This window comes from Odocoileus virginianus, chromosome 33 (genome assembly GCF_023699985.2).
Source record: "Odocoileus virginianus isolate 20LAN1187 ecotype Illinois chromosome 33, Ovbor_1.2, whole genome shotgun sequence".
NCBI lineage: Eukaryota > Metazoa > Chordata > Mammalia > Artiodactyla > Cervidae > Odocoileus > Odocoileus virginianus.
This window is the reverse complement of record NC_069706.1, coordinates 241,271-262,778: the sequence shown is the minus strand read 5'-3', so window position 1 is coordinate 262,778 and position 21,508 is coordinate 241,271. Positions and strand designations below refer to the sequence as shown.

The 21,508-nt window shown below is 54.8% G+C and overlaps 1 protein-coding gene across 5 annotated transcripts; it reads right to left on the bottom strand.

Moving 5' to 3' along the window:
- Positions 1-860: 860 nt before the first annotated feature.
- Positions 861-20,974, bottom strand: FAM234A (family with sequence similarity 234 member A). Of its 5 annotated transcripts, none has more exons than XM_020900205.2 (12): positions 20,892-20,974; positions 9,630-9,927; positions 5,035-5,154; positions 4,642-4,833; positions 3,812-3,942; positions 3,496-3,628; positions 3,223-3,352; positions 2,815-2,955; positions 2,531-2,606; positions 2,271-2,426; positions 1,889-1,991; positions 861-1,800 (listed from the first exon to the last, which is right to left on the bottom strand). In XM_020900205.2, the coding sequence occupies exons 2-12, from the start codon at positions 9,892-9,894 to the stop codon at positions 1,589-1,591; spliced, it is 1,659 nt and encodes a 552-aa protein (XP_020755864.1). In that variant the 5' UTR covers positions 9,895-9,927; positions 20,892-20,974; the 3' UTR covers positions 861-1,588. The 5 variants fall into 5 exon arrangements, with proteins under 5 accessions (XP_020755864.1, XP_020755866.1, XP_070316857.1 ...); XM_020900207.2 differs by lacking the exon at positions 20,892-20,974 and adding an exon at positions 19,919-20,003; XM_070460756.1 differs by lacking the exon at positions 20,892-20,974 and adding an exon at positions 16,727-18,111.
- Between the last annotated feature and the right edge of the window lie 534 nt (positions 20,975-21,508).

Below are 21,508 nucleotides of genomic sequence, written 5' to 3'. Positions count from 1 at the left end.
GGTGAGGGAGGAAGTGAGCAGTGGACGGTTTGGGTGTCAGAGGCTGTGGGTTCAGCGTCCCATATGCGGAGGCCACAGGCCTTGGGTACAGCTCAGGCTGCAGACTTGGGGTCTGGGCTTCGGGGGAGACCTGGTGAGAACCTTGTGCTCTGGTGGCACACGGATGTCCGAGTTCTCTGGGGCGGGGTGGGCGGCGCTGAGCCCAGGTCTCCAGGGCCAGCTGTGTCTGAAGACACCCCTGTGGGGAGCACAATGCCGGCCACAGCTCCCAGGAGCCCAGTGGCCACGGGCATGGCAGCTTCACTCACAGGGCCGGTGCACGGGGGAGGCTGTCTCTGGGCCCTGACTCCTGGCCGCCGGCACACTGTCCTGAGGCCTGCAGGCTGCTCGCTGCCCAGGGCAGGCTCCTCTCTCTGTGGTGTGGGCCCTGCTCTGGGCTTCTCACAGGGACAAGGCATGCACCCCTTCAACTCCAGCCTCGTTGCCATGTCCGAGGCTTTTGCAAGAAGCAGCAGAGGTGGTTCTGGAAGCAGGCTCGTCGTGTAAGTGCTTTTAGTAAATCCCTGTAGGATTCCCCACAACAGCCCCATCGCTTTGTGCCCAGACCTGCATCTCACTGAAACTCCTGCTTGGGCTCCTCCTGCTGGGTGGCTGGGGGACCCCCTGCCTGTCCCAGAGGGGTAAGTGTGTTGACAGGCCAGGCTCCTGCCCTGTTCTGGGAGAGCAGGGCGGGGTGCAGACCCGAGAAGCACTTGGAGGCTGTGCTGGACGCCCACCACACCTGGTCAGCCAGTTTGGGTGCTGGACGCCCACCCCCCCAGACGCCCTTCCCACCGATTCAGCAGAGACACAGGCACATATAGGGCTTTCCCGATGGTGCAAAACCAGTGTTTATTCTGATTTCTTCCTGAGGTGCCCAGGGCCATCAGGCTGCGTGCTCTTGTCTGGTCACGGCGGGGCCCCACAGCACCAGGGAGTCTGGGGCGAACAAGGCACAGAGGTGACACCAGCTGGGGTGGGGGACGTCCCAGCACCAGGAAGGAGGGGCCGGCCGCTGGCCACAGTCAGGGCTGCAGGGACCCTCGAGGGACAAGGAGCCCTGGTGTGTATCCAGGGAGCACGTGGAGCCAGGTAGATGCCGGGCCAGGTCCTCAGGGCACTCAGCTCCACACAGCACGTCCTCCTCCCAGGTCCCTTCCTCGTGGCCCCGTCACAGGCTGTCCAGGTAACTCACCACAACCACGTTGGGATCTGCAGTGGCCTACCACCCGCTGAGGAGCCGTGACCCCGGGAGACAGTGTGGAGAAGGCGAGGCTCAGACGGAAGGGGGAGGGGACTTAGGCAGCTGTGTCTCCGGCCAGGCGTGGAGGGGCAAGGGTGAGCTGCTGTCGGCTAGGGCCCTGCCCAGGGAAACCCCGAGGGGCTCGGACGGGGGTGCTGAGTGAGGACCTGAGTATCCCTGGGATGGCAGGACCCGTGCAGAGAGTGGCCAGGTCAGGAGTTAGCACATAAACTGAGTCAGTGATTGACCGACGTCCCGGGACGTGTGACTGCAGCAGCCTCCTCCCTGTGGGCTCTGTCGGCCTGTCTAGGCCTCGCTCCGGTACCGCAGACGGGAGAGCCGGTCCCGGACAGCCTGGTCGCTCTCGGGGCCACCCTCGGCCAGGCGGACCACCCTGCCGCCCAGGATGAGGTCCTGCACCTTTTGTTTGGTCACGGAGACCAGGCCGGGCGGGTTGGGGCTGGCTGGGCCCGTCAGGAGGACGCAGGCAGCGTGGCGGCCCAGCTCCAGCAGAACCACTGCAGGGACACAGCAGTCAGGGTGGGGGGCTGGCCGGCGTGGGCCTCCTGTAGCTGGCAGGCCCAGGCCCATGGGGGGCGCACTCACCCTGGAAGGCGACGATGGGGGCAGAGACGCTGTCAAGCTCCAGCAGGACACCGGGCAGCGTGGGGTGGAGCATGTACAGGCGGTGCCCAGTGGCTCCGGGCTCCTGTGTGAGCGCGGGGTGGAGGGTGAGGCCAACACTCACAACCAAGGCCTCGCCTGGAGCTGTGTCCACCTGGGTCCTGGGAAACGCCAGCACCAGCTCTGCACACACCTCCTGCCCCCCTTCCCCGCCTGACCCTCCTGGGGTCTTCCGGCTGCTGCCCAGCCATGCCCATCCTCCCTGCCCCGTTCATCTCTGCCCGCCCCAGGGGGATTCTGTCTCCTTGCACGCCCCCAACCACGGGGCCTGCCCCGCGCTATCAGCCAGGACCCAAGACTCTACCGTCTGGTTGGAGCCAGTCGTCTTGTGGACACCCCAGAAGAAAAAGGCGGAGCGGTGGTCTGCGGTGGGAAGACTGGCGGACGGCGGGTCCCCAGGGAGGCCCGGGAGGGCCTGGCTCCACAGGATGGCCCCAGAGCCGAGGTCCAGGAGCAGTACCTGTGGGGGGCAGAGGACAGGTTGCAGCCCTGGGGGCGGCTTGCGGGGCCCTGGTCCCACTCCCAGCTGCGAGTAGAGCTGAGGCCAGAGGAGGTGCCGCTGACCTGTCTGTCGGAGCCGGTCCCGTTCTCGACAAGCACGGCTGGGGTGTTGGGTTTGTAGTGGCCAAGAACGGGTTTTCTGGAAGGAGAGCAGAGAGGGGGCTCATGCAGGGCCTCTGTGAGTAGGTGCCTGGGCTGGGGGCATGGCAGCAAGGAGGGGCTGCTGTCACCAGGGGGGTCTCAGCCTCCCAGCAGGGTGACACCAGGTGACAGGCAGTGGCGTTGTCCCCAGGTCTCCGCAGGGGGACAGGCTGGCGGGCCCGGCTCCCTGCAGAAGGACCTCATACCTCAGGACCTGGGTTGTCCCGAAGGTCCACCTGGGCGTCAGATCCTGCCCATCCAGCAGCACGCAGGCCTCGGCACTCACGAGAAGCAGGTCATCGCCCACCTTCCCCGGCACGTTCATCAGGTAGCGGATGGCCCCTGAGCTGCAGGGGTGGCAGAGGTGGGACAGGATGCTCCACCTTCTCTCCCCCAACTCCCAGTGCGTCTGTGGGGCTCCCAGGGCTCAGCCTCATGTTTCTTGCTTCTCCAGTTCCAGGATAACAAGAGACCCTCGCTGGATGCAGGGACCAGCGAGCCCAAGGGGACACATCTCCTCCCAGTTTTCACTCCGTTCCTATGAGAGTTTGAGCCCAGGGTGACCCCAGAGCCCTGGCACATGGCCTGTGCCCCACGGCTCCTCGCTCCCCCACCTGTGCACAAGCAGCCTGTGCGATGTGGCGCTGAGCATGTCCTCCCAGAGGGGGTCGCTCTTGAGTGAGCTGTCCCTCCGGCCGACCTTCTCGTACAGGCCCTTCACGGAGCGGCTGCAGAGGGCAGTGCCTGGGAACACAGAAAAGCCTGGTCCCCTCTCAGCGGGCGAGACCCGCGCATCCCTGGAGGCACAGCCAGCCCCACACCCGCCTCCACCCGGGCGCCAGCAGGCCCGTGGAGGAGGCCGTCCTGGGGCTGCAGGCGCCACGTACCGCAGGGGACAAGGACGTAGTGGGCCCCCGCCCTGGTGACGTGGAGGATGGAGCCACTGGTTCCGTCCACACCCAGACTGTCCGGGGGGCTGACCTGCTGCCCGGTGCCACCCGAGTAGATGTAGCCATTGACCTGTGCAGCACGAGTGGAGGAGACAGGGCTCAGACCGCCGGCAGGGCGTCTGGGGCGGGGCCGACAAGGCTGGGGCACGCGGGGCGCCTGTGCCTGCGGCTCTGGCAGGGAGCGCTCTCTGCCAGTCTCAGGAGCCCGTACGAGGCCCGATGGGGAGGCCGCACAGCTGGGATGGGGCGGTACCTGGTTCCCCTCCTGGACAAGGACCAGCAGGTCTGGGGCCCCATCGGCATCGAGGTCGGGCACGCGGAGCAGAGGGCTCAGGACAGATGCATTTCCCCCAAAGCTGCTGGGCTGGCTCCACAGGGTCTTCCCTGAAACAGAACACAGGACCTGAGTGCTGTGTGCGTGGCCACCGGGTGGCCCACAGGCACGGTCAACAGTGTCCTTCTGGCGGCAGGCCCCTCCTTTGCCCGCACTGTATTTGCAGGTTGACTGATGTGGACCCCCTCCCACCAGCTGGGCAGGGCCTGGCTCACCCCTGCTCTCGGGGGTCACACACGTGCACGCACCAGGCAAGAATGAAGGTGCAGGCTGGCGGGGGCCCAGGTACAACCTGCCCATGTCCGTATTTAGACGTGTTCTTAGAACATTTCCTCTTTGTTTTCCTGCCTGTCCTTAAAACCACAGCTTATAAAGCAAGTGCCACCTTGAACTACCCTAGCGTCAAGGCGCAGGATTCCTCAGGGCCTTGGAAAGGGACCTGGGCCTGTTGTCTTTAAGGTGCGTACGCGCCTCGGGGCTTGAGCTGGACCGGCGCACACCCTACTCCCCCTGGACCTGGCCTGGCACCTGCACCTGTCCCGAGAGTGGGCAGCAGCTGGCTCCCCCGGCCCCAGGTGCCTGCAGCCGCACTGGAGGGGAGCACAATGGAGTGTGACTCCTCATGGCCCCCAAGCCCGTGCCTTCCCTCCTGTCTAGACTCACCACCCTCGGGAGGGTGAGCTGGCCCCTGAGGAGCATGCAGCCCTGAGACCTCGAGCCCAGGGGGCCCGCTGCAAGGAGCAGCCCACCTGTGAGTGTGTCCACAGCGACGAGAGGGCCGGGCCTGCCAAGGACAATGCAGGCAGAGGGCGCCGCGCTGCCCCTGGGCTGCAGGACGCCACACTCCACGAAGGCCCCGTCCTGGGCCACAGGCCTCTCCCAGAGGATGCTGCCGTTGGCCCCGGACACAGCGGCCACGAAGGTGCAGGGACAGGAAAAGCCTGGAGGGAGGGCAGCCGCTGGCTGCAGCGTGACCCCAGGCTTCGGCCCCGAGCCCCTGGGGTCGGACGGGGAGGGGGCGATGTGGGCGTGTCTAGGACTTCACCAGCTGCCTCCCCCAAACCCCTCCTCCTCCGCCTTCAGGGACCCCTCCTCCTCCTCCTGCAGGGAGCACTCAGCTTTGGGATAAAAACAAAATGTACCTTCATCAGCACAGGAGAGGCTGGAATTGCTGTGGCTGCTGTTGGTGTTTTTATACAGAAAGAGAATATCCTGGATCTTGTCCTTGTTCACATCTTCTGTGGCCAGAAAGTCATAGGCGACTGGAAAGGAAACACCAGCCACGTTCCCAGGCCAGGCCTGGCGCTCCCTGTTCTGTGCCATGGGGCTGGAGCTGGGTGCGGCCGCGCACGGAGGGAAACAGGGCAGTGCCGCCTCCACAGGCTGGCGACCCCAGAGAGGGCATCAGGTGCTAAGGACACCTGGGCAGAACCTTCTACTCAGGGCCGAGGCCCGCCCTAACCAGCCTGGGATCTGGAGTCCACACTCACAGGGGCTACCCCTCCCTCCATTCAAGGACTCAGATGACAAACTACCTGCTTTAAAGTCAGAGATCTAAAAGAATGAAATGCGGCCCTTACCTCACCCCGGATACAAAAATTTCCTCAAAATGGATCAAAGACCTAAACTGAAGAGCCAGAACTATAAAACTCTTAGAGAAAGAAACATGGGGCAAAGCAACAAAAGAAACAGCACAGGCAACAAAAGGGAAGAACAGGTAAACTGGACCTGATCAGGGGACCCTGTTGGGAGAGGGAAAAGAAGAGCCACAGAAGAGGATGAAGCGTCTGCAAACTGTGCATCTGATGAGGAGGATCCAGACTGTACAACAAAAACAACCGAATTCAAAAATAGGCAAAAGACTGGAAAAGATGTTTCTCCTAAGAAGATGTACAAATAGTTCATAAACTCACAGAAAGACACTCAACATCACTAGTAATAAGGGAAACGCAGATTAAAACCGTGATGAGACACCATCTCCTACTTGTTAGGACAGCGATTATTAAAATAAAAGAAAACCAGAGTTTCTGGCCCGCAGCCCTTGTCCTTTGCTCCTGGGGATGTAAACTGCAGCAGCTGCTGTGGAAAACAGCCCAGCAGTTTCTCAGAAAGTTAACACAGAATTAGCCTGGGCTCCGGCACTTCCATTCTTTGGGTGCACAGCCAACATAACTGAAAGCAGGGACTCAAGTGGTCACTTGTACAGGAACGTTCACAGCTGCATTATTTACAAAAGCCAAAACGTGGAAATAAGCTAGGTGTCCATGGGCCAAAGAATAAATAAAATGTGATCCGTCCATAAGAGATTGTTATTCACCCATAAAAAAGGAGCGAAATTCTGCATCAGGCTGCAGCATGGATGAACCTCGAGTGGAGACAGCCAGTCACACAAAGACACCTCCAGTCACAAAGACACCTCCAGTCACACAGAGACAGCTCCAGTCACACAGACAGCTCCAGTCACACAGAGACACCTCCAGTCACACAGAGACACCTCCAGTCGCAGAGACACCTCCAGTCGCACAGAGACAGCTCCAGTCGCACAGAGACAGCTCCAGTCGCACAGAGACAGCTCCAGTCGCACAGAGACACCTCCAGTCGCACAGAGACACCTCCAGTCACACAGACAGCTCCAGTCACACAGAGACAGCTCCAGTCGCACAGAGACAGCTCCAGTCGCACAGAGACAGCTCCAGTCGCACAGAGACAGCTCCAGTCGCACAGAGACAGCTCCAGTCGCACAGAGACACCTCCAGTCGCACAGAGACACCTCCAGTCGCACAGAGACAGCTCCAGTCGCACAGAGACACCTCCAGTGACACAGACAGCTCCAGCCACACAGACAGCTCCAGTCACACAGAGACACCTCCAGTCACACAGACACCTCCAGTCACACAGACAGCTCCAGTCACACAGACAGCTCCAGTCACACAGAGACACCTCCAGTCACACAGAGACAGCTCCAGTCACACAGACACCTCCAGTCACACAGAGACACCTCCAGTCACACAGAGACAGCTCCAGCCACACAGACAGCTCCAGCCACACAGACAGCTCCAGTCACACAGAGACAGCTCCAGTCACACACAGACAGCTCCAGTCACACACAGACAGCTCCAGTCACACAGAGACAGCTCCAGTCACACAGAGACACCTCCAGTCACACAGAGACAGCTCCAGCCACACAGAGACACCTCCAGTCACACAGAGACAGCTCCAGCCACACAGACAGCTCCAGCCACACAGACAGCTCCAGTCACACAGAGACAGCTCCAGTCACACAGACAGCTCCAGTCACACACAGACAGCTCCAGTCACACAGAGACAGCTCCAGTCACACACAGACAGCTCCAGTCACACAGACAGCTCCAGTCACACAGACAGCTCCAGTCACACACAGACAGCTCCAGTCACACAGACAGCTCCAGTCACACACAGACAGCTCCAGTCATACTGAGACAGCTCCAGTCGCACAGAGACAGCTCCAGTCACACAGAGACACCTCCAGTCACACAAAGACAGCTCCAGTCACGCGAGGGTCTGAGCACAGGTCCCCCCAGAGACGGAGCAGAACAGAGGGCGGGAGGGCTTGGGCAGGAAGGCGGGTGGAGAGTCGCCCTGTATTGACCACAGAACTTCCGAGGTGACAAAAGTTTTGAAAAAAAGCGATGATGGTCACGTGGTCTTCTGAACGAATGCCACTCAGTTGTTTACTCTAAAATGGCAATTTTTTTTGGTGATATGCATTTTACCACAAAAATAAAATTGAATAGAAGACACAAGACTTTCAGAATTAAGTGGTGAAGAGCTTGGCAAACAAACCGTCTCCTCCAAAAATAACAGTAAAATGAGACAGAATTGTGAAGAGCTCCCATTTCAGGACCCTGGGAACACATTGAAGGCACACGTTATTGGAGAAGCACTGATTTAAGACACTTAACTGGAGCACGGGGCTGCCCACCCTCTGTCAGCCGGGGACCACACAGGGTAAGTTGAGAAAGCAGCAGCTCCCTGCCAGAGGGACTGAAAATGTGAGTGCCCTCTGGGCAGGTGGGGTGGGGGTGCGGGCAACTTCAGAATGGATCACAGACCTCAATGGCAGAGAGAGAACTATAACGGGAAAAACTGGAGAAAATCTTCATGGCCTTAACTTAGGCAAAGAGTTCTTAGACACCAAAAGCATAACCCACACTAAAAAAATTGATACATTTGATCTCCTCAAAATTTAAAACTCTCATGCTTCAGTAGACACCCTAAAGAGAATGAAAAGACAAGCCCCAGATGAGTCACACATATTCACACATCATATATGTGATGGAAGACTTGTACCTGGAAGATATTAATATAAAAAACTTAACAATTTTTGGTTGACGTATATTTGATTAACAATGTTGTGTTAATAATAAGACAGTCATATTTTTGACTGGAAAATATGAATAGACGCTCACCACAGAAGGTATAAGACCAGCCAGTAATTCACGTGAACATTGCTAGTCACCAGGGAAACGCGAACCACACTGAGATACCACTTCACACCCACTAGGAAGGCCACATGGCGAAGACCACATGGCGAAGACCACGACGAGTGTCGGCTGGTGGGCACATGAAATGAGGCCTGGGAGGGACCGGAGTCAAACCAGACTTAGTGTGCGGTTCAACAACCCTGTTCCTGCCGGTCTTCCCAAGAAAAACAGGACACGTCCACACAAGGATTTGTACACAAATGTTCACAGCAGTGTTACTCATGAAAGTCAGGAACTGAAACGATGCAAATGGTCACTAGCTGGTCAGTGGATGAACATTCCATCCACACAAAGGAACACGTGAGCACATGGATGAACTCATGTGAGAGAAGCAAAGATGCGTCTTACAGGATTTCATTCATGTGAAATGTCCAGGACCGGCAAGTGCATGCAGACAGGAGATAGTGGTGGGGACAGGCCATGGCGAGGAGCCAGGTAGGAATGAGGGGACGGTCTCAATGCTGGATGCAAAGACAGCTGCCCAGGTGCTCAGGCCTTAAACTGACTAAAAGTCACTGAGTCACACACTCAGCACAGGTGGATATTATGATACATGAATTATCTCAGTAAACCTGACAAAAACCAACATAGAAGCACATGTTACTCCTCACTGTGAAAATTAAGCACCAAATTCTGAACAGAACCGACTGTAAATGGGGCTCATGGAAGAAATTTCCCTTATTCCACCAGAAAGTGAAAGCGAAAGTCACTCAGTCAGGTCCAAACTCTTTGTGACCTCACAGCCAATACAGTCCATGGAATTCTCCAGGCCAGAATACTGAAGTGGGTAGCCTTTCCCTTCTCCAGGGGATATTCCCAACCCAGGGATCAAACTGGGGTCTCCCACACTGCAGGCACTTTTACCAGCTGAGCCACCAGGGAAGCCAAGAATACTGGAGTGGGTAGCCTATCCCTTCTCCAGCGGAGCTTCCCAACCCAGGAATCGAACCGGGGATCTCCTGCACTGCAGGCAGATTCTTTACCAACTAGGCTATGAGGGAAGCTCAGGAGGCCGGCAGCAGACCCGCAGCCTGGTTCTCACCTTTGGGATGGCCTTCTCTGCATCTATTCTGCCAGGTGCTCTCTTGTACTAATATCTTTCAAGAAACCAAATGGGCCCTTTCTTTTCCGGACCCCATCCACCATCCCGAGGGCACTCCCGTTTCCGAGACTCCAGGACACCCGGGGTCCCTTGGTGCCCCAGCCGCCCACACCTGCCGCGTTGTAATCGATCCTCCACACCCCCTGCGACGCCGGCCGGTCTGGACACGGGATGATGAAGGAGACCACGAACACCACAAGGAGGCAGGCGAACAGAGAGAGGAAGAAGGCCGCAGTGCGGCAGCGCGAGAGGCGGGTCTGCGGGGCTGGCGTCCCGCGGGGCTCCTTTCCTGCCGGGCCCCCCGTGTTCTCTGGCACCTTCCTGTTCTCACTCTTCAGCGGGTGGATCTCGGCCTCCAAGTCCTTGCCGTCCGTCATCGTGTGCACATCCCTGAGTTCACCTCCCGGCCACTGTGGTGGCGACAGAAGGAGAGGCGGTCAGCAGCTGGCGTGGCCGTGGCCCATCAGCCAGGACAGGCAACAGAGAGCATCACGGCTCCTCTGGATAAGGGCTTTGAACTGGGAGGCCGTGGTCTCAGAGGCAGCAGGCACCACGGCTCCCGCCTGCTGACCCGGGCAGGCCAGCCAGGCGAGACTATAGCAAAGCACATGTTAAACATTAACCATGAACTGAGGCACCTCTGACGGGCCTCCTGCCTGCCCCGAGAAAGGGCCAGACCCCAGGGAGGGGCTGTGCTTACTCACGGTGTCACCTGGGCATTGGGCGAGACCTGCCTGCTGAGCCTGCATTCATCCCTACGAAAGGGAACAGTGTGTTCAGGAGGCTGAGGCTCAGAGTGGTAAAGGCCCGAGGAGCGCATGTATAGCTTCTGACACACAGCACAGGAAGTTCATTGTTGCTGGAGACGAGGGTGGGGACCACCTCCCTCCTTCCTACCCCCTCGCCAAGTGCACTAGGTGTGGGCAGGAAGGGAACCTGGGGAGGCTGGCTCGGAAAACACGGTGGAAAACCCTTCTGAAGAGGTGAACCTCTGACAGCTGCAAACCACCACCACCAAGCCCCTAGCTCTTCATTGTGTGAGAAGGAAACACACTGCTGTTGTTTTAGTTTGTGGCCCTGCCTCTTGGCACGTGGGAGCTCAGTTCCCCTGCCAGGGATTGAACCCGAGCCCCCTGCAGTGGAGATAAACCGCTGGACCACTAGGGAAGTCCCACACTTCTGTCTTGTGTAAGGCCAGGTATTTGTTATTTTGATCCTTTTTAAACAGCCAAACCAGGGTCCTAATGGACACAGATCACATTGAGAGGACCCAGGGGATCACAGGACCTGAGTGGGTGAAATCCTCATCTACCTGAGAGGGAGGCCCTGATGGAGGTTAAAAACAGGACGGTGGGACGGACTCCCGTGGGGTGGGTCAGGGAAGCGGGAGGAGGCCACAGAGAGCGCCGATTCCCTGTATAAACTTTTTACTTTCTCCCTTTAACGGCTTTTCTCTATTTATATAATAAAAACCTGTATATACACCCACTAGAGCGGCTTTAGTAATAAAGTGAAAAAATGTAACAGTGGAGGAGGAGGTGGGGACCCTGGGTAAACAGTCGTGTGCGGCTGGGGGCCGGGCATCGCGGCAGCTGCTATGGAGGCAGCCTGGTGGCTCCTCAGATGATCAGACGTGGGGCGGCAGTCTGGCCCAGAGGCACCATTCCTGGGCGTCCCCCCAGGAGACCCAGAGCACCAGCAAGCAGACACTCAGAGCTTCACTGTTAGAAAAACCCCAGTGTGTCTACAGGCGATGGGTAAGCAGCACAGGTCTGCCCACGTGACGGAGTATTACAAAGCTGTGAACACACTCGGTGAGACCATGGAGACACAGGTCACACACTGAACGGCTTCATTTATACACAATGTCCAAAGGACAGTCCTGAGGCAGAAAGTAGGTGAGTGGGTGCCAGAGGCAGGGGAGGCGACTGCTAACGGGTGTTGCTTTGTCCTGTGATGTAATGATGGCTGCTGACCTCACGCGTGTACCAAATGTCACTGATAGTAAGGTCCATGTTACGCGTACATTACCACACCTTAAAAATCAGACGTCTGTGCCTTCTCAATGTTGAGACAGGAGTTTTCACATTGTGAAAAGGTGAGCCTGTCAAGGAAATGAGCCGGACACAGGAAACGGAGCAAGGCTTGTGACCAGGGCCTCCTCGCAGCCCAGCATCTGACTGCAGCGGGGGTAGACTGCCAGGAGAGAGGGTCTGGGAAGCCGGCTCACAAGCAGGTCGTCATCACCTGACATTTCGAACAGGTGCCCTCGTGCTGGTAGGTTTAGCTCGTTTGCCAAGTGGCGGGCATTTTCAGCCCGCTTTGGTATTTGGAGCGGCAGCACAGCTGCGAAAGTCAGGGTTGGGGGGCTGTGCTCTCCATCCCCCGGCTGTGGGGACTTGGGATGCGGCCCCCTCTCGAGCTCTGTGTCCCCGACCCTGCGGGCAGTTCTCGTCAAGCGTATTTAACCCAGAAAAAGTGAGTTGACTCAAGGAAAGTATTAAATGAGACTGAGCACAACGCTGTCCAGCGGGCGCGGCACAGGAATGGTGTGGGGCCTGCAGAGGGCGGGGACGCACAGGCCTGGCTGCTGGGAACCTGCAGTATTGCAAGCTGAAATCTGCCTCCCGTGACCAGCTCCCGGCCCAGATTCTGTGCTGTGGAGTCACATCTAATCCCTCTCTTACACGTAAGCCTTCCCAGCATCTAAAGACCATTAATGACAAACCGTGCTCAGGAGGCTACCGCCTGCCCCCAGAGCTGCGGCCCATGACGGGCGCGGGCCCTCTGGTGTCCCGTCCAAGGTGACTGTCCGACCTCGCCACGCCACCCAAGGGTCCTGTTTGCCAAAATGCCTCAGCTAATGTTGGTAGAAAGAGAATTTATTGGAAAGAGGTTGCTGTTTGCATGGTTCAGTGGCTAAGTCATGCAGACAGTGCCAGAATGGAGGGGAGCTGGATAGCCAAACTCAGAAATTGGTGGGCACCAGGGACCCGAGGTGGCCGGGGCTCAGCGAGCTCACAGCCGGGGGCAGTCAGTGCTGGCACCAGGCTCTGTCTCGGGCTCTCTCAGTGGGACGCTCCTGGGGCAAGCTGGTCACCCCTCCAGTTGTCCATCCTCTGTGGACCGCCCACCCCCTGGGCTGGCCTTGTTTCCAGCCCTGCACCCTCCCCCGAGGGCCCTGGAGGAGTCCGGAGCCAGCACGGCAGGCGGAACCCTGCTAGTCACGCACAGACTAGCCCCATGGAGGCAGGTGTCACACGCGAGGCTCTCCATCCTGCCGTGCAGCCGTGCAGGCCCCAAGCCTCAGGTCACGCCTGGGAGCAACGCCAAAGGCCACAGCCCTCACCTCAGGCAGAGCCTGTCCACACGGCGTTTTGATACTGGGGCCAGTAATCAACCATGCCAGAGTGTGAAATACGGAGCTCTACCTTGCAGCATCTTCAAGAGCCGTTTCGGCTCCTGTGAGGTAACTGTGTGCCAGGGCAGGCCAGGGGTGTCTCTGGCCGGAGCAGCACTGGCCCGAGGCTCTGCTGCCTGTCCCCTTAGGAGCCAGAATGCTGCACACTGCTCCCTGAGTCAAGAGCTCACTCTAGTTACTCTGAATAACTTTTTTCCTTCTAATCATTAACAGAGTTCCAAGATACTTTGTAACAAACAGGTGAAGGATACTGTGCTCCTTCTTGGGGAAGGTTTGTGTTCTTAGAAGAGAAACCTTACCAAGTAACAAGACTTGATTCACCTGGAAACAAACTGGTTGCACAGAGGGAATGCTGGGGAAAGACTCTAAACCATTCCCAGGACTCCTCCTCCTCCCTGGGTTGCTATGGGCCAGGCGGGGCTCTCAGGTCAGGTGGGGGGGTCCACACACCCATGGCGCTGCCGGCCGCCTCCGTCCTCATGGACAAGGGGGCACGTGTGGAGGCTGGCAGCCCAGGGAGGCAGGTCTGCGGCACGGTGCCTCCGACACCACGCTGGACGACACCACCGGCTGGGGCCAGCCCTGCGAGCTTTCTGTAACATCTCGTGAGCCTATAATTAGTTCCAAGTACACAGCTTAAAAAATAATAAAGAAGGGGGGTCAGAGATCCCCCAGTGCTGGCGCCGCCCTGGAGCTGCCTGATCTCGAAGCTTCTGCTCCAGAGTCAGAGAACTGTTTGTGCTTTGTTCTGCTTGTTCTTGGCAGAACATCAACCACAGTGGAGTTTCTGCAAAGACCTCTGAGAACAGCCAACCTCCACCCTGCCTATTTCAAACCAATCACCGCCTTTCCGCAGGCCCCCCACGGCAATCACTTCCCTCCCCACCGTGGGGAGAACCTCCCTCTGGTTCTCCGCTGCTCATGTACAGTGAGTCCCCAAAGAAGACAGCACAGGTGCCTGAGGTCACAAAGGGCCTGCCCGGGCAAGAGGGGAGCCTGTGAGGGTGTGGGGGGGCTCCAGGGTCCCCAAAGCCAGGGGCACACCTGGACCTGGCCTGGGTGCCCACAGCACCGCTCACAACTGAAGGCGCCAGCCTGACCCCTGAGCCTGGCAGATGCAGAGTAAAGTGCTCAAAGTCTCCCCGGGGCCGGATCAGTCAGTCGGTGAACCCCAGGCTTTTTTCCGGTCTGTTTCAGGTCGCAGCTGCTCTGGTTCAATTCCACACAAAGAGGGAATGAGAGAAACTTAACAGGTCTTTTGCCTCTAATACTGCAGTGAAGCCTCTGCAACCCTGACCCCGGGACGAAGCCCAAATCCAGGTGTGTTGATTAATTAGCCCCTCACCTGCCAACACAGGAAAGACACACAGCCCCCCATCAATGGGCTCTCAGCAACGGGCCCGCTGGAAAGACAGGCCAGCCTGGGCACGGAATGCATATTTTCTACGTCAGCAAAACTCAACATGGGAGCCTTGTGTACGCATCCTCATCAGCATCAGGGCAACAGACGCTGAATGAAAGCGCAGCCCACGCTGGGCACACGGACACAGAGGGAATGAAGTTGCTTTCACCTCAAACGGGGCTTCCCTGGTGGCTCAGCTGGTAAAGAATCCGCCTGCAATGCGGGAGACCTGGGTTTGATCCCTGGGTTGGGAAGATTCTGGAGAAGGTAAAGGCTACCCACTCCAGTATTCTGGCCTGGAGAATCCCATGGACTGTATGGCATAGTCCATGGGGTCGCAGAGTCAGACATGGCTGAGTGACTTTCACTTTCACCTCAAATAACAGCTGTTAGGATACAACAGAGGAAGCAAAGATAATAAAGGGCAAGGCCCTGAGGCTCAGTGATTTGAATCCTGACCTCATTTGCACCCCTGTCCTTTTCTGTCATTTCTAAGCAGCTCTGGGACTTAACAACAGAAATCAAGCTGATTCACAGGATTTTCAGTCACTGGGTTTTTTTTCTCCTGACGCTTCTGAGCTTCCCAAATAACCACAAAAGTAAACCAACAGAAAAAAGAAATGAAGGGAAAAGTGAGAGGTAAGAAAGAAAATGCAAGAGATGCTATCTGTTAAGGTAAAAGGTATAAGTCTAAGAATCACCTGCTTGATATAAACACGCAATTGTTGTGTGAGGCTTTTTAAAGCCACCCGCCCCCCCACTGCCCCCAGCACTAAGGAGTCTCACCCAGCTCCCCTGGGTGTGTCTGCTCGAGGCCAAACCTGTGCTCCTGCCCAACGGGGAAGGACAGAACACCCAGCAAGAGTTAACATTTGGAGGGGCAAGAAGATGCAGTATTTGGAGAAAAGAAATAACTCCTTTTCCTCCAAGAGTTCTTTCTCTGAGAAGAGTTTACTGAGTCAGAGACAACAGAAAAGTCAAAAATAAAAAAGCCTCACCTTTAACTTTGTTTGATGGATATTGAAAGCACAAACAGTCTAACAAGGCAGAGGGAGAATTGCCCCAACAAAGACCTGACAGTTCTACAGGGATTATGAAAGCAGGGGTTTAACTTTTTAAACTAAAATTTGGTAACTTTTTTTTGGAGAGATCATTTTAGAGGATTTTAATAAGAAATGTGTCCCCCAACCCCACCCCCTGCCCAATTTCAAAATGTTCAAATTTACAGCATTCCTTTCTTTTTGGTTGTGCAGAGAGGCTTGTGGGATCTTAGTTCCCCAACCAGGGATCAAACTCATGTGCCCTGCATTGCAAGACAGATTCTTAGCCACTGGGCCAGCAGGGAAGTCCCCACAGCATTCTTTTAAAGGAATTTTCAGACTACGAATCAAAGAAGTCAGATGTTGAAAATTAAGCACTTCAAACAGAAAGGCTGTTTGCCTATTTTTAAAAATTGGCTTAAAGTAAGTAAAATTTTTGTTTAAACTGCACGCCTTCAAGTCTTAACTCTGGTTTTAGCTGAGAATTTTGAGAACACGGAACCACAGTCTGCTCTGTGAGGGAAGAAGGAAGGAGGCCCCCACTGGTATTTGCCCAGAAGTCCTGGTGGAGACACAGACCACCTCCCTCCATTCATGCAGGAATAGCTGCTTCTATTACTTGATTTTACTACTAGGGTGGCAGCATCACAAAGCAGATATTATTTTAATCAAAGGTAACTGCGAATTAGAAAACATGAAAAACATGTAGGGAACACTCAGGAAAAACTCTGATTATAGATTAACCTCACTCTTTTAGCTTCACCAGTTAGTGAGAGAAACCAAAAGGATTTTGTCACTGTTTAAGCCATGAAAAGGTTTAATCGAGGACTGACCATGTCCAGTGAGACTCTTTAAGGTGTGGGTGAGGGAGGAGCAGACTTCTCCCCGTGGGGAGCTCTCCCCCTAACTCACACTCAGCAGGTTATATTTCAAAGGGACAGGAATCATACAGGACAGAACACACAGCATCTGATCGTGTGTCCGCTGGGCACACTGCCTTTGCTCACTTGGCCGTGCTGTGATCTGACCAGTAAGGGGGCTGGTTTTCAAGTCTTCTGCTGGGCTGGGTCCTCTGCCAGGAGGCCCTCGCAATCCTCTGAGCCTCGGCCGGACTGTGTCAAACCTCAGGAAGTTCTGTGTGAGCCCCACGGACCGGGCGGGCCACCTTCCACTGGAGAACTTGGCCTTTTTCTTTCAAAGCGCCCATGATACTCCTCCCACAGCTGCTGACCGAGAGCTATTTTAGGGCAGGCAGACACTGGATAAGCGTCAGTTACATGGGGAGGAAGCTTCACTCAAGAGCTTGTCTTGGTGCTCAACCTCCTGACCTGTAATCATGAACCTACCTGACAGCATAAGCGCCCCAGTGCTTGTCCCCAAAGCCAGCTACGACACACACAAGCCGCCTAGGAATGTCTTTATATCAGGACTGCTCCAACAGCATTCAGCCAGAGGCATGCATGTGAGAGACGCCCACAGAACCCAACTGGGCAAACTGGGTTTTTAGCTGAGCAAAGCAGAAGTCAGACAATGCCCACTTCAGCGTTCAGTTGTTTACAGCCGAACAACTATTTCCTCTTGTCACTAAGCAAATAATCTCAAGACAAAGAAGACGCCCTTCATCATCTTTCAAATGAGGTCAAATTTTAAGGTTGTTGATGGTTCCCGGATAAAGACAAGTGTTTCCTGGGCAGGTCAGAGCTTAGGGGCCAGACCTCAGCACAATCCCTTTCCTTCACAAGACTCAAGACCTCACCTGTCAGAGCAGGTGAGGGTGGCTGGAACAATGCCTAAGAGTGAGCTAAGGAGGACTAGCCACCTGCATTTCAGACAAGTGACTATTACACAGAAGAAGGTTTTGCAGATTTAGCCATAAAATCACATGGAAGAAGCCTTTCTCCGAGTTTTAAGGCAGATTTAATTTCCTCTGATTCCCCCACAAACCAGTGTTTCTTCTTGTCCTCACATTAGGGAAGGCAGAGTTTTTAAGAAGATAAAGAATAACTCTTATTTGATCACCTTTCATCAATCCCATAAGTTGGTCTTCACTTGAATTTACTTATTTTTTAAAAGCTTTCAGCACATAGATGTTCGTGAACACAGAAAGCACTAGCCCCGTCCTTCCACTCACCCAGTTCAGTGACTGTAAGAGAGCCAACCATTTCTGTCTACAGACCAGCACTCTTCTCCACCATGCCCCATCTCCAGTTTTTAAAAAAGTTGCTCCAATTTTGGAGACATGCCACTTGATCTCTCAACATCTGCTTCCTGGTTATTCATTTAGGAATCAGTGTTCTTCTTCTTTTTGGACACCATATCCAAATTCCATGAAGGATTTAACACAGTGAGAGAGGGAACTAAATTCACTAAGTTTGTGGGTTCTATAAAGACTGATTTTGAGTGAGGTATCCAGCACATTTTGAAACAACCAACAAACCCTGTAGATTCTGACTTACCTCTTCAATTAGCTTCTCCTACCAAAAGCAACTACTTCAGGTCATACTTTCATAACTTCACACTTGGATTTCTGTAGCCCTCTCAAATCTTGATTAAAAAAAAAGACAAAAAGAAAAACCTGCCTTCATGCTGCAAGAGACATCTTTCTAAAACATCTCCTGATTATGTCATTCCCCTGCTTGAAACTCTTGACCAATCCTTCACAATTTGCCTGAAGGTCTTTTCACCACCTGGCTCTTGCCAACCTGTACACCGAGCATCTGCTCCCTCAGTCCTAAGGCCTTAAATGCCCACTCAAACCAGACCACCCCCCCGCACCCGCCAATGCTCCTCATTCACTGAACCACTGGTGAGACCTGCCCCGAATGGCAGGAACTTCAGAGGGTATCCCTTCTTTGCGGCCTTTGTTTTCCCAGGATAGAGCACAGTGCACGGCATAAAATAAACACACACGTTCACCTGTCAATAAACGTCCAATTCTTCCTATGCTCTGCTTGTAAACTTTTCCTGGAAGAGTAATTCATACATGCATTTCTTGTTGTTGCTGTTTTTCTTTTTGTGGGCTTTTTCATAAATGCATTTATTAACAGTTTATTTTGAAATATACACTGTGCAGGAGCAGGCGACTTTTAAAACCTGGTTTGAAATACACGGCATGTATCAGATGTTGGGGTCAGTTTGACTACTTGACATCTATTCCTTCTCTCTATAAGAGCACCTGGATTTTCTCTGGGTAAATGCACTTTTCCACAAGCTGACTGTGGTTCTGGTAACTCTGAGGAGAGCTCCTTGTCTAGAGTTAGCTAGCTACAGGGGTTAGTTAACTAACAGGGGTAAGGATCCAACTGGAATTACAGAGAAGAGGCACTCTTCCCACAGGAGTGGTTTTAAAACAAGTTCACAAGCTCTTTGATGTGCCTTCCTTCAAGGTGAAGTCTTTGAGGACCTTGCTGGCAGTCCAGTGGTTAAGAATTTGCCTTTCAATGCAGGAGACGTGGGTTTGACCCCTGGCAGGGGAACTAAGATCGCACATGCTGGAGAGCAACTAAGCCCGAATGCCACAACAAAGACCCAGCACAGCCAATAAGTAAATAAATGCCTACCATGCCCCTTAAAACTTCCCTGAAACACTTTCCTTCCCATTATGACTACCCAGAACCAGCCAAAATTCTGCTTGGACCTGGGCTTCCTAGATATGTTAGAGACCCACCGGATACACTCTAGGCACATCCAATATACCTTGGTTGTATCATTTTAAAAAAAATAAAAAGATGAAGTCTTTTGTGCTTAGTGATGCTAGCAGATAGAATGTGGCAGGAGAACCAGCAAAATTGCAAAACAAGTTCATAAAGGCGTGGTGGCTTCGCCATCCTCCTCTCTGACGTCCTGCTCTGAGGCAAGGAGGACGTGGGCCCTGTGCAAAAGTCCTCCAAGCTAGGATATTAGGACTCCAACCAACAGCCCAGAAGGCACCAAGGTCTTGAGTGAGCATGCTATCCTGGAGTCAGAACCTCCAGTCCCAATCAAGACATTAGAGGACTGTGGCCCCAGCCAGTATCTTGGTTGCAACCCCATGAGAGTCCTTGAACCATAATCACCTAAGTCACTCCTGAATTCTTGACCCACAGAAACTGATAATAAATGTTTGATGTTTTAATCCATTAAACTTTGTGCTGATTTGTTTCAGAGCAGCAGATTAACTAATAACTAAGCAGGTAGGACAGAGTCAGGAACCTGAGAAGAAAGCCAACATATAAACAGATTAAAGAGTTATGTGAGAAGGTGGTGGTACTAGTGAGACCCCATGTGCCATCATCAGATCCTGATGGTCTCATTTAAGCTGCTGGCCCCATCTGTTTCTTGTCCTCTGGACATTCCTAAATGAAAGGCAGTGGAATCCCTCCAGAGGTTGAACTAGTTTTAATAGATGTTTGACACTCGAAGCCGAAAGCACTAGAACCAGTGCAATAGGGGCTCAGAGAACTGGTAAAATGCCCAAGCAAATCTCCACTTGGTTGCTAACAGGGCCATTTTCATTTCACCCTTTCCTGATCCTAATTTAGCTAACTTATTGTACTTACTATCTGTATCTTCCAATAATGAATTGAAGCTCCTTGAGAACAGGAATTCCTTGATGAGTGATAAATCCTCAGCACAGAGAACCATGCCTCACCGCGGCCAGCCCCCCTCCCGCCCCCAGGCACTTTTTTGGTTCCCTTGAGCTGCTGTAACTGCAGGCTCACAGTCAAAGTGCAAGAGAGGAGGGGAGAGGTCTGGGTGAGGCTCAGGACATCAGCAACCTGAGTGAGTGAGTCGCTCAGTCGTGTCCTACTCTTTGCTCATGGACTGTAGCCTGCCAGGCTCCTCTGTCCATGGAATTCTCCAGACAATCAGCAGCCTAGGAGGAGGCAAGCCCATGGCACAAGCTCCTCGGCTGAAATTACAGGGTTGCAAGGATTTGCCTGTCAGTTCCCAGGCAGTCAGTTCACGGGAGAGCTGGAAGTCTCACAGACGACAGCGTTCTTCCTCCTTTTCAACTCTGCCTTGCTTTTGCTTAGAAGACAGGCTGCAGAGAGCGATCACCCCATAGATGAGTAACCGTCAGCTGAGCTTTGGTTACCGGGCCGGTCGTCTGACAGGCGCTGTCCTAGTAACAGGACGTGGATCTCTGACCGTGGCTAGCGGCAGCTCACGGACATCCTGTCTTAGCACATTTTAAAATTACTCCCAGGCAACCCATGAAGCAATGGCTGGCTCGCCTCCCGAGCAGCTAACCGAGAGGTGGGAGTTAACCCTGTCCTGAGGGAAAAGCGCGGCTGAACTGAAGCCCGGGCTGCGGGAGTCGGATCTGCTCCGAGCGCCTCCACCTACGGGGCTGCGCGGACACGCGCGGACCCCAATGCCGGGCGGTGGGCGCGAGCACGATCGGGCCCTGGGGGCTGGGGTCTCCCGGGACCCCGCGGCGGCGCGGACACAGGCTGCCGGCAGGGAGGAGGCGGACCGCGCGAGCTCCGCGGCGCGCACGCGCGAGGAGGACGAAGACGGGCTACTCACCTGCCGCCGCGCCCTCGCGAGGCTGTCGGAGCTGCTGCCGCGCCGCCGCAGGCCGCTCGGGCCCGCCTCTGGCGTCACTTCCGGTCGGGTGGGGCGGGCGAGGCGGAAGCGCCCCAGGTCCGGCCCCGCCTTGCGGCCCGCAGAGTTGCCGAGCAACGCGCACCGGGTCCGCCTGGCGAGTTGTATTTGGGGTTCCGGCTGCTCTGCTGCGGTTCCGCGGTTGTCGGCGTGTTGTAGCCTCTTTCGTAGGTTTTCCGTGCTTTGACCGACGCTTCCTCTTTCGGAAGTGCCTGTTCTGGTCGTTGGTCCAGTTCTCTGCTCAGTGGGGTGTGTTTTCGTACTGTTTCCTAGCGCTCAGGAATGTTAAATTCTTGTCGGTTGCTTGTGTCGTTAAGTATCTCGTTTTGCGCCTTGTCTTTTCACTTTATGGATTTCTATTTCAATATAAAAAGTGCCAGTCTCTTATAAGTACCTTTTTTTGTCTTGTTTAAAGAATCCTTTCCTACCCCGTTACTCCCTCACATTTTAAAGTTTTGATTTTAACATTTAAGTGCTTAATTCAGTTTGGCATAGCTTTAATATGGGCTAAGTAGGTAACTTCATTTTTTGCCCATTTG